Raw genomic sequence first — 12,952 nt, 5'->3', positions numbered from 1 at the left:
GCGCTGCCGCCCGCGTCTCGCGCCGGGCTCGGGGAGGGGCTGGGCGGGCGAGGAGGTGGTGTCCACGGCACCTGGAGGGGCGCGGTATCGGCCCAAGGGCGGGGGCGATTGCGTGCCGGCCGGCCGCCTTGGTTAGACGCCTACTGTGTGCGGCGGGCGCGCCGGGAGGGCAGGCGAGCGCTAGGAGGCGCGCAGGGGCGCCGGGGGAGCCCGCTGCCCTCCTCGGTCCGCGTGGCGGCGGGGAAGGAACGCCGTCCCGCGCCAGCGTTCCGGCAAACGCCGAGGAAGGCTGTTCGCTCCTCGCCCTTCCATCCGGGCTCACCTGGTGGATGAGCTCAGCTTACCTGCTTGCTCGGGCTCTTCTGCCAACTGCAGCGCAAGGGCAGAGAGATGACCCTAATGCCATAGGATTGTTAATGAAGTCAGCCTTGGAGATCACCGTGTGAAAAGCTGTCCATAAAGTACTTTACTTCGTTATCTCAGAAGGAAGAGATAAAAAATAAAAATGTGTGACTTACTCTTTGACCCTGTAATTGCACTGCCAGGAATTTGTTCTGTCAATAATAATGCAGAAGATGTTCTTTGCAGAGTTGGAGTAATAGCAAAAAGGGGAACAGTCTAATGGTGAATTATAGGGAGTTATTTTACACCAGCTGCGTGGATGTTTTGTTCTGTTTTTTGAGACAGGGTCTCCCTTATGCAGTTCAGGCTGGCCTTGAACTCACTATGTAGCCCAGGCTGGCCTCAGACTCTCGGAGATCCTTCCATTTCAGCTTCCTAAATGCTGGGATTACAAGTGTGTGCCACACACACACACACACACACTCACTTTTAACCGCAATGATGACTATCATATATGGAAGCTGATAGATAACGCAGAATTTAAAAGTAGAATAAGCCGGGCGTGGTGGCGCACACCTGTAATCCCAGCACTCAGGAAGCTGAGGCAGGAGGATCATTGCGAGTTCGAGGCCAGCCTGGGCTACAAAGTGAGCTCAAGGCCAGCCTGAACTGCATACCGAGACTCTTGTCTCAAGAAGACAAAAAATAAAATAAAATAAAAGTAAAATAAGAGATATATATGCACGCAAACCATCTCTGGCCCAGTGAAAACTAAAGATAACAGAGAGGAGTGAGTGAGTATGTGTGTGTGTGTGTGTGTGTGTACGTAATTTGTTAATTTTACTTATGTCCATTGTGACATTAATGCAATTTAAAATGTTTAATAAAGTCTAGAAGGTTTTCATCCTAATCACTGAGTCATTGCTTTTAATTCATCAGTAAAGTCTCTTCCCTGTCCAGATGAAGTTACCTCCAAGAACATTTCAGCAGTCCAGATGCAGCCCTACAACTAAAGTGATTCCCAAAGTGTATAAATCCTAGAAGTCAGACTAAAAATACAAGGAAGAATGCTAGACATTCACTCAACGTCCACTAGGTGCAAAGCAGTGAACAGGGTGCTTTAGAAACGCTCCCATTACAGGAGAGCTGAAGATACACAAAACAATTTGAACAACAGCTTCCACGAGGCCGGATGATGACAATACGCTTAGCAAACTGATGCACGCAAACCCACTTGCCTTATTCTCACAGCGCACACTTTGTTCCCAGCCACCCACCGGCATAATTGTAGCTTCGATTCGGTAACGCGAGTCAGGGTTTAAGGTGGTGATGGTAACCTTGGGGAAGCACACTGCCGGTTGTGCAGCTGGAAACAGTGCACTGAAATGTGTAAGTGACGGCGCAGGGAAACGGATACGGACGCAGGGTGCAGAGCACTGTGCTGAGGCTTGCCTCTGTGTAAGTGGAAATGCTATTGTCTAAAACAAAGATTCTGACAAGAGGGGCTGAGAATTTAACTCAGTTGCAAAGCTCCTGCCTGGCAAGCGCAAGGTCGTGAGTTCGGTTCCCGGTACCGGAGAAAAACCAAAAAAAAAAAAAAAAAAGATTCTGATAAGAATAATGCTGTACTTTAAAACCGTTCACTGATGGTGATAATGTTTTTAAATCTGGGTACATGGATGTCTGTTTTACTATTGTCTCTCTTACCATGCTAAGCATTATTTGATGTGTACTTTCATTTAATATTGTAATTTTACTTTTATTAAATATTTATTCAGTCTGAATAAAAGTAAAATTACAAAACTAAAAGTTTGTGGGGGGTTTTGGCTTTTTTTTTCTTTTTTTTCTTTTTTTTTTTCTTTTTTTTGTCTTTGTTTTTGTGTTTTTGAGACAGGGTTTTGCTATGCAGTTCAGGCTGGACGTGAGCTCACTTTGTAGCCCAGGGTGGTCTCGAACTCACAACGACCCACCTGGCTCAGCCTCCCAAGTGCTGGGATTACAGGCATGCGCCATCACGCCCAGTCGGTGTTTGGCTTTTTGAGATGGCATCTCACTATATAGTGCAGGCTGGCCTTCAACTCACAGCGATCTTCCTGCTTCAGCCTCCCAAATGCTGAGATTATAGGCTTGTGCTACTACACCTGGCTCAAAAATTTTATATAACATTAATTATATGCATTCAAACTTCTAGAAAAGGAAATAGCATTGAAGATGAAAATATGACCGTTCTCTACACAGCAAAATATTGCTATGAGATTTGTTGATTTATCCAACTTTTTTTTTTTTACCTTATTCCATGTATGAGTTACTATACTATACTTTGAAGACACTGAGATGGAATATAATAATAATTAGAAGTCAACATAATAAGAATAATTATAGTGGGAGAGAGGGAAAGACAGAAGGAAGGGAGAGAAAAGGACTTATTAACTTAGACTGAATTTAATTATCGGTGTTTTTTAATCAATGGCTCCCAAGATCATCTTGCATTGACAGTATAGGTTCTAACCCCTTCCCAGGCCTACTGAATCAGAATTTCCCACAGTCAGCCTGAGTAGTGTTTATAAAAGCCCCAGAGGGGACTCTGGCCCACACCAACTTGGGAACTACCATCCCAGTGGCTCTGGAACTTCAGCATGTATCAAAATCACCTGGAGAACTTGTTCAGCGCAGCTCCCTGGGTTCCCTGCCTAAGGGTCTGATTGGGTCAGTGTAGGGTGGACCGCGGGTGTGTGTCTCTAAGCAAGTTACCAGGGTACCACGTTTTGAGCCAGCTCTCCTCTTCAAAATTATGCTGAGAAGCCAGATTTTCATTCAAGTTCAGCATTAGATTTAGAACATTTCTTTATCATGGCCTTCCTTTGAGACATATTTTTGAGAAAAAAAAGAGAGGAATGATAATTCTTAGGGAGTCTATCCTATGCTTTCTTCCTAAAATAGAAATCCACTCAGAATGTAAAGTCTGCCTGTGTGTATCTTGGTTACACATGTTTTTGAGAATTGCAGAAAATCTTTTTTTTTTTTTCCAGAAAATCTTTTTATTCCCTTATGACTCCTAATTCATTCTCAATAGAATGATAATGCCTTTTATCAAATCCTTTTCTTAAACTTCTATCTCACCACTTATTTCATACCAATAAAGTCAGTCTTTCTCCATAAATGTCATGGAATAGAACCTTCCAACTCATTCATTAGCATTTTTAGCAAAAGCTTTATTTTTTTCATTAATATACTTGACTAATTACTTGGAGTGGTATTCTTTATAATGGTATTCTACACCGTAAGTGCAAATCTACACATGGTTTTGAGAATGTTTAAAACCCTTTGTTTAAAACATATTCTTGTGTTCCAGGCTAACATTAAATTTGATATGGCTTTGCAAGAAAGTGCCTACCCTCTGTAGTTAATATTTCTTCTGCTCCAGCCATTAATATTTTTTTAACATAGAAGAGTTGTCTCCAGTAATAAAAAAATCTGTCTGAGGTAAGGGTATGTTAATAATGGTACTCCTGCAAAGCTATTTTTATAGTGTAAATTTCTAATGTAATACAGTATGTATGCCATGGAAAAATCAGGCACTCAGCAGTTTATACCACTGCTCAAAACTCTTCTGTTTTTTCATCTTTTAAAATGGCACAATTTAAATAACACTAGATCTGGCTTCCTCTGAATAAGCTCATAACTGATAGAGCAGGGTTTTTCGTTTTTGTTTTTTTCCGATACCAAGAATCGAACTCACGACTTAGTGCTTGCCAGTCAGGTACTGTGCTGCTGAGCTAAGTCCCCAAGCCCATAGCTCGTCACTGATAAAGCAGCCATCTGTGCGTTATTCCTGTCAAGCTCTCTTCCTCCCGTGCCCACTCATGTTTTCCTGTGCTTCTGCCTGTCCCAGCTCCTGAGAGCTGGCTCCATAAACCCACCAGGATGGCCCTGTTCTGGCAGGGTTTAGGGTGAAGTCACATCCTGAGCTGTGCTTTGGGCCACTTTTCTGATGCCACACCCTCCTCAGCCCCCCCACCTCCTAGCACACCTGGCTTCCAGTGATCAAAGCTGAGGTCACATCTCCTTCCTGTGTCTGTCCACCTCTGGGCTCCCCCATGCCACTCCCCTCTTGCAGTACACACATCCTCTTCTGAGGAAAGCTGCCCTGGCCCGTGCTCTGACAGTGTGCTGGTCTATTGTCAGATCTTCATTCCGTTTCTGTCCAGGGGTGACGGGTCCCCAGAACGAGGTGCCCGCGGATGAAAAGAAAAGTAAGAGAGACAAGAAAAACAAGAGAGGCAAAAGTCTAGGATCAGGGGGCAGGGTGGATATCAAACGTTTTTCCAAGGGTAATGAAAGGATTATCCTTCTCCGCATGTAATCCAACACATGCCTGTAGTCCCAGCATTCAAGAGGCTGAGACAGGAGGATCGTAAACTCAAGGCTAATCCGGGCTGTATAATGAAGCCTTACCTTAAGAAATTCTAACAAAAAAATAAATAAATCACTGTGTCCTCAATGCATTCTAATCAAAGAATGTCCTTCTCCACAGTCTAATCCTGGATGTTCTGATTCCTGCGGTTGAGATGGGGCATGTGAATTTGTGTTGTGTTTCTAATGGCGCTGGTGCAAGGCCCACTGTGAGAACCATTGCCTTAGCAGGTACCATTCAAGGGACACATGTCTGACCCAGGCCAGCTGAGGTGGGTCGCCAAGCAAGCAGCCAGTCAGACTGCCCACCCCACCCCACCCCCCGCCACCTTGGAGCATAAGATGGAAACACCAGGTGCTGAGCCAGCCGTGGGGAGCCAAGTTGAGAGATCATAGAGTTAGCGGTTGAGGAAGCCATTTTAAAAGCATAGTAAGGCCTTCCAATTACATAAACGGAAGAAATAAGTCTGTAGAAAGAGACTGATGGGGAAAAGCTGAGGTGACAGGCTTCCTCACCCTCAAGGACGCAGAGTGACTGCCAGTTCCCTGCCAGTGCTCCTGGCCTGGTGCACTCCGATACCTCAGCTCTGAGGGAGCCTGCTGCTGAGGAGCCTCCCGGCCTCCCGGGAAGGAAGCGGGAGTGAGCCCCGGCTCCTTACCTTTACCTCGATTGCCTTGGGGCCCTTTGTTCCTCAGGCCTGCCCTGCTCTTTGACTGTCCGTGTTGCTCCTGCCCATCTCCTTCCCTGGAACGGATCCTCCTGCTCACAGGCAGCAGTTCTAGAATAGAGTCTCCAGCCATCTGGTACACGTGGCTATTGTGCACTTGAAATACAGTGCACTTGCAGTGTTGCTGCGAGTGTAAAATATGTCAGAGCCCAGCATGGTAGCGCATGTCTGTAATCCCAGCTACGCATAAGGCAGTGGCAGGAGGAACTCAAGTTCAAGGCCAGTCTGGGCACCTCTTTGATTTTGGTTTTGGTTTTGGGTTTTGCTTTGTTTTTGTCTTTTTGGGACAGGGTCTTGCTCTGCAGTTCAGGCTGGCCTTGAGCTCACTTTGTAGCCCAGGTTGGTCTCAAACTTGCAAGGATCCCCCTGCCTCAGCCTCCCAAGTGCTGGGATTACAGGCGTGCGCCATCACGCCTGGCTTGGGCAATTTATTGAGATCCTGCATCGAAGTTTAAAAATAAAGTGCGGAGGGTGTCATTTAGCACTCCCTTTGTTCAATCCCTAGTTATGCCAGAAGGAAAAAGAAGGAATTTTGAAGAGTTAGCATAGAAAACAAAGCAAAATAGCTTATTAATATTTTCACTTTGGTGACATATTGGTATATTTTTGGTATATTGGATTAAATAAAAGATAAGATTTGGGTTAATTTCACCATTTGTACTTTTTTAACATAGCTACTAACACATTAAAATTACAAAAGTGACTTGCGTTCTATGTCTACTAGAGGTGATCTTGAGGTGACGGCCAGTCACCCCCAGACCTCCCCGGTGTTCTTCCCGAGGTTCCCCAGTGGGTCTCCACACTCTGTCCAGCATCGAACTGTGCCTGTTCCATCCTAGACCTTACCTTCCAGCTCTCCCCCACACCTAGCTGGTTTTGCTTAAGTTAACCAGCATGTTCTGTACCTAGGTATTAAAACTAGACAAAACCTATGCTGAAGCCCTAACCTTTGGGTGCCTATAAATGTGACCTTATCTGGAAATAGGGGCTTTTTAGATGTGATCAAGATAAAACCACTAGAATGGGTCCTAATTTTAATTTTTTTTTTTTTTTTTTTTTTTTTGTACCAGGAATCTAGTTCAGGATGTTGCGCTTGCCAGGCAGGTGCTTGTGCCGCTGAGCTATATCGCTGGCCCCTAATTTTAATTTTGAGACAAGGTCTCCCACAGTTCTCCAGGCATGACTTGAATTTGAAATCCTCCTGCTTCAGCCTCCTAGAGTGCCAAATTATAAGCCTGCACCACAACACCCAGCTGAATGGTACATTTTTAAGAAGAGAAAAATGCTATAGAGCTGGGCATGGTGGCACATGCCTATAATCCCAGCACTCAGGAGGCTGAGGCAGGAGGATTACTGTGAAGTCAAGGCCAGCCAGCCTAGGCTACATAGTGCATTTAAAGCCAGATTGAACTACATAGCAACACCATGTCTCAAAAAAAAAAAAAAAAAAAAAAAAACAGAAAAAGAAAATTCCTTTGGACAGAAACACACAGAAAGAATGTCATATGATGGTAGGGACTGAGGTAGCAGAAGGCCAAAGAACACCAAAGATTGCCGGTCAACACAAAATTCTACCCAGAGATTCAGACATAGCGTTTAGCATTCAGAACTGTGGGAGAAGAAATTTCTGTCATTTTAAGCCACCCAGTTTGAGGTAACTGATCTTGGGAGTCCTGGGAAACGAATCCAAGCTCTAGTTCCGCTCCATGCCTTATCCTATATAAAACAGGTGATAAGGTACGTTATGCAGCTGATTTTCATTTTTTGCTGCATTTACAATATGTTGCCTTTTAACGAACAGAAAGCCGTGTAGCTCCAGGTCATTTTTTATGTACCGCTTTGAAACGTCTTAAGTATATACAAACTGGCCTGTGACACGGAGAATTCGGAGTTAAAAGAGAATGTAATTTGAAGAGATTGCATATTTTCCAAAGCCAATTTGGTGATTTAAGCATGAAAGTATTACAATTAAATGTTTGAAAAGTTATCTGTGCATGTTTTGCTGTAAGCTGATAGCATGAAACAACACATCTTTTCAGGATGAGGTAGCAGCCCCGGCCCCCGGGGGAAGGGAGCGGGGTATCGCTCCACTGCAACTGCCTCGGACGACTGGACAACACGAGCAGGCTCAGAAGAAAGTCATCTCCAATCATCTTCAAAATACAAACTGTAGTAGCTACAACACGATTCTCTAAGGGCGGGATGGGAGGAGATGTGGAAATATTTGTACGATGCTGTCTTTATGGGTAGTGCGGAGAATATGGGCCAGAATGAGATCAACGTGACTCCTAAGCCCATGGGTCAATGTCGAGCCATTGTTTAAAATCCTCAAGGGCTGCTCATGGCCTTCAGGATCCGGTCCAAACTGCTTTGTGTGGCATTCCTGGCATTACCAGGCCTCTGCCTGTCTCTTCAGCCTCATTGCCTCCTTCTCCCCTGCTCTGCCTGTGCCAAGGACCCAAGGCTCTTATTTTCCAGGTTCCCACACTTGATTTCATCTCTCATCTGCAGAGAAGGCTTTTTTTTTTTTTTTTTCTGGTACCAGGATTCGAATTCACGACCTTGAGCTTGCCAGGCAAGCGCTGTGCTGCTGAGCTAAATCCCCAGCCCCTGAGAAGGAATTTTCTTTCCAGGCCGGTTGCCCTGTCAGAACAGGAGAGCATCTCTCATGAGTCTTTTACCTAATGCAATGGACTACTTGATTGATTAATAAATTATATATTTTTTTCTTTTTTTTTTTTTTGTACTGGGAATTGAACTCAGGACCTTGCGCTTGTGCCACTGAGCTATATCCCCGGCCCAAATAAATTCTATTTTAGTGTGAATGTGTCTGTTAATGTATTACTTGCAACGTGTCACTTTGGTTAATGGTAGATCATTGTATGGGAGACTTACTAGAGATTATCTACCGTGCTGATCTCTGTCTGGCTGAAGAGAGATATGCTATTTTCTGACATCTTAAAAGACAAGCACCTGTTGCCCTTGGTGTGCCTATTTCAGATGATTAACAATAAAGTTAACTATTGAAATACAGCTTCTTTGGTGTTAAGGTCTTAAGGTAGCACCTCTAAAGTGTCAGACCAAAGCTTCAGACCTTGAGCTAGGCTGGGACTCCGGTGGAGCCTCCGGCAAGAGAGGCCTAGTCCAATAAGACCGCGGGCGTGGAGGAGCTAAAGAGACGGCAAGTACTGTCTGAGCCGCTGGACTCCGAGGAAGCTGAGGTCCAGGGTGAGCAGGCGGCCCACCTTTCCGAGAGCTGCGTGAAGTAAAAAGTAGGTAGAAAGGAGTATCACATTCACTTACACCCTTCCACATGTCAGGAAACACCAAGAGCTGAATCACAAGCTACATTTCCCTGCTATTCATTAAGAGCAGACTCCGTACATTTCAAGATCATTAGCAAGCAACATCGTTTGGTATTTATCAAGTGATGATGACAGAGGAAAATGATTAAATGTACCCATTTCCTGGGAAAGCTGATACCGTAACTGTGGAGGTATTTATGGAACAACAAGAGTCTTTTACTGATACAGATACATGAAGGCGCTAGAAGTTGCCAGACACAATGGCTCATTATGCAGTCATTATAACGGCTTGTGCTTGCAGTCCCAGCTGTGTCGTGGCTAATGGAGGAGGATTGCTTGAACCCAGGAGTCTGACACCAGCCTGAGCGACATAGCGAGATCCTAGCTCCCAGTGCGGTGGGAGGGGGAGCTTGAATAGAATTTTTCAATAATTATTTTTGTTATTAGACCATCATGGGCCATTTTTATAACTCAGCTCCTTTTTTATAACTTGTTATTGTGGGTTTAAAACCTTACCCACGGAATTGATTTTAACCTTACTGGAAAGGAATTTACAAATAAATATGAAAACACAAGTTATACCCTATAATTCCATTCCTAGGAAACTGTCCTAAGGAAACAATCAGAGGTATGCAGAAAGACATATGCAGTTATTCATCCCGATACTATTTATAAGAATAACAAATTGAAAGCAATTTAAATGTACAAAAGGAGGTTGGTTTAAATATAATTGATATAGTCATATGATAAACTATTATGCAACCATGGAAAATTGTGTTCCCAAGACTTTTTTTTAATCAGATGTTTTTATATTTAAAAAACATGAAAAGTACCCTCCTGCCCCTAGCCCCAGAGGAAAAAAACCATCATGAATTTGGCATGCATACTTTCTGTAAAATTTCATACTTCATTTATTTAGTGACAAAGAGAAATGTTTATAATATAAATATATCCATTTTTAAAAAGCAGAAAATAAAAATATGTGTGAGGAATAATCCCAATCTGAATTGTTAAGTGACTATACTTCTACATTCACCATCCAAAATGATAGTTGCTAAGAATACACCAGGTACTGAGCACTGTTCCTTAGAGTTTGTAACCTAGAAGAGGACAGAGAGCCAAAAAGGATATAGTAGTAAACTCTATTATCTGTACTTTTTTTATGTACTCAGCAAAGGGTCAGCGAATTGTCCATTGTTTCCTAGACTGACTTTCAGTGCTGATGTTATCAGTTGCAGCGATTCTCCAGTTGTATTGAAAATGTTGAAACAAAGATTTTATCTCCTTGTACCAGGCAGAGTGCTGCACGCCTGTAACCCCAGCACTGAGGAGGCTGAGGCAGGAGGGTCTCTGTGAGTTTGAGGCCAGCCCGGGCTATATAGTGAGTTCAGGGCCACCCTGAACTACAGGACAAGACCTTGTCTCAAAAAAAACCACAATAAATAAATAAATAAATAAAATGAAACCCTATCACACACACACACATACACATACACACGCACAAAAAAATATATAAATATCTCCATACTAGACACAGCTCGGAAGGACAGACACTGCTGGGACATGTTGTGGCCCTCAGTGGCCAACACTGTCTGAGATGGAAGTCAGCACAGAGGAAGAGGAAGCATGAGATAGACAAAGTGAAATCTTATTTTATTAGCCCACGCGGCCCTGCATCCAGCCATTCCTAAAACCACCACCTGGTTTGGATGAGGTTTTCAGCCATGTGCCTGCAAGAGAATCCTAACTCCTCCATCTCACGAAGCAAAATCTATCTGGTGAAAGCTGCAGTCTGCATTGTTAAGTAGTCTCATGTGAGTCTTCCTGAGGGGAAGCACTGGCTCCCAAACAAGCAAGGCTGACAATTTTTTTCCGCGAAGGGCCAGATAATAAATATTTTAGGCTTTGAGGGGTCATAGGATTTCCATAGCAACTACTCGACTTCAGTGTTTTAGTGCAAAAGCAGCCGTAGATGAATGGGCGTAGCTGGGTTCTAATAAAGCTTTATTTACAAAAGAAGGCAGTGGGTTCAGTTTGCCTCCCTGAGCATAGTGTCAAGACCTGCTCCAGACCCAGAGTCATAAGTAAAAAGAGGAATGCCAAATCTGGGAAGGATTCTGTAAATCATTTTTTCCCAAGATCTGTGAAATCTGAAACTATTTAATAGTTGAAAGAGCCGGGCATGATGGCGCACGCTTATAATCCCAGCACTCGGGAGGCTGAGGCAGGAGGATCGTTGTGAGTTTGAGACCAGCCTGGGCTACAAAGTGAGCTCAAGGCCAGCCTGAACTGCATAGCGAGACCCTGTCTCAAACAAACAAACAAAATAGTTGAAAGAAAGACTCAAATACAGTTATAATGTTAATTGAAGAGTTACTATGTGCTAAATGTAGTGCTAAGGGAGATGTCATTTAAGATGCTTAGGCCAGCAAGGAACGGAAAACCCTGTCTCGGACTTACACAGTGTCATTGCATGTAACAAGTGGTTTTCTGTGTGTTTATTTTTTATTGTTTCCAGTCCTGGGCATTGAACTCAGGGCCTTTCCTATCAGCTACATCCCAGGCTTTTTGTTTTGTTTTGTTCTTTTTTAGATAGAGCCTCCCTAAGTTTATAAATGGCCCAGGCAGGGCTTGAATTTTCAGCCTCCTGCCTCGGCCTCCCAGAGTTGAGATTGTAGCCATGTGCCCCACCTCTCCCAGTTTAACAAGCAGTTTTGTTTTGTTTTGTTTTTTTTAACAGGAATCGAACTCAGGACCTTGTGCTTGCCAGGCAGGTGCTGTGCTGCTGAGCTATATCCTTGGCCCTAACAAGTAGTTCTGAAATAGGACTGACTCCATGATTGGAGTTTCAGTGGTTTAGTGATTTATTTAAGGACCCAAGTTCCTTCCATGTCAGGATTCTGCTTTCTGCAGGGCTCTCTCCTCAGCCACAAGATGGCAGCTACCGTTCTAAGCTTCACATCCAAATTAACCTTCAGAATAGACACAGCAGTTCTTCCCAGAAGTGAAGACACGTTCAGCAGCAGCACTTCCACATCTGCATGTTTCCTTCCTCAGAAGGTGATTATGTGCTCCCTCTTAAACTGTGCATTAGAACAGCGGTTGGAATTTCTGAGGTCAGTTGAGATCACTCAGGAGCCACCCCCGATCTTGGCTATGCAGGGGATGCCTGACTGAAATCAGGGGTCTGTGAGTAAGGGAGTATCGGGGTCGGGAATGGAGATTTAGATAAATAATCACAAACTTCCATGATTTACAGATGAGAGTATACAATTCAGACAGGGGAAAGTGACTTACCAAGGCCACAATGCTGGAGAGAGACTGGATTCAGGCCTAGCTGTGTGGCTACGGTGTCCAAGACCTCAAACCCTACTCTGAGGGCTTTGGTAGGAAAGCTGAGAACATCAGGGATAACGAGATAGCTCCACAGTGTACCTGGACATCAAGCACAATCGCACCAGGCAGGAAACCTGTCAGGTGACCAGGCCTCCTTAGCAGGCTGGACCACTTCGCTTTTGCTGTGCAACAAACAACCTCATAATTCCCTGAGTAAAAACCCCAACCGTTCACGGACCTCACAACTATGTGGGTCAGCAATCTGGTCTGGGCTTCTGATCTCAGCTGGACTCCGTCGCGCCTGTCCGGCCAGCTGGCAGTCAGTTGAGGACCTGAGGTGACCTGAGCTGGAGCGCCTCGCCTGGGCTCCGCACGCGCCCTCATCCTCCCGCAGGTGAGCCGTTCACACGGCGGCTGGGAAGATGGAAGGAGAGAGCAGACGCACATGAGGCCTCTTGAGGCCTAGCTAGGACCTAGGAGAATGGCTTTTCTGAAGAGGCCCTGAGCCAAGAAAGAAAGGAGGAAAAGAAGAAAGGAAGGAGGGGAGGAGGGAGGGAAGAGAAAGAACAAAAGAAAAATTTTCTTTTTTTCCTGCCACAGAAAGGCTGAGGTTCTAACCCTCCCGTGCAGCATTAGAAGTGCCACTCCCACGGCTGCAGTTCAGGAGGTATTCAAAAGAGCAGCCTATTTCATGGCCAACATCACCGAGGATTCCCAAGGACAAGGGCTCTTAGCCAAAGCTGACAGAGGAAGCCAAGAAGTAGGACATGGATTCGGTACAAAAAGTTAGAAAAACAGCACCGTGGTCCATGGATTGAGGCTGGGGTA

General features: G+C 44.6%; 1 protein-coding gene across 1 annotated transcript in view; it reads right to left on the bottom strand.

Annotated features, from left to right (window-relative positions):
- Positions 1 to 12,508, bottom strand: part of Smurf2 (SMAD specific E3 ubiquitin protein ligase 2) — a 131,125-nt gene extending 118,617 nt beyond the window's left edge. The window contains exons 1-4 of the mRNA XM_013503133.1: positions 12,224 to 12,508; positions 5,272 to 5,607; positions 1,581 to 1,820; positions 72 to 322 (exon numbers count right to left, since the gene is read on the bottom strand). Coding sequence (XP_013358587.1) covers positions 72 to 322; positions 1,581 to 1,820; positions 5,272 to 5,607; positions 12,224 to 12,508 — 1,112 coding nt within the window. The remainder of the gene's footprint in view (positions 1 to 71; positions 323 to 1,580; positions 1,821 to 5,271; positions 5,608 to 12,223) is intronic.
- Positions 12,509 to 12,952: the final 444 nt, after the last annotated feature.

This window comes from Chinchilla lanigera, unplaced genomic scaffold, assembly GCF_000276665.1.
Source record: "Chinchilla lanigera isolate Chin_1 unplaced genomic scaffold, ChiLan1.0 scaffold00077, whole genome shotgun sequence".
NCBI classification, from domain to species: Eukaryota; Metazoa; Chordata; class Mammalia; order Rodentia; family Chinchillidae; genus Chinchilla; species Chinchilla lanigera.
This window is presented reverse-complemented; position numbering and strand designations above follow the sequence as displayed.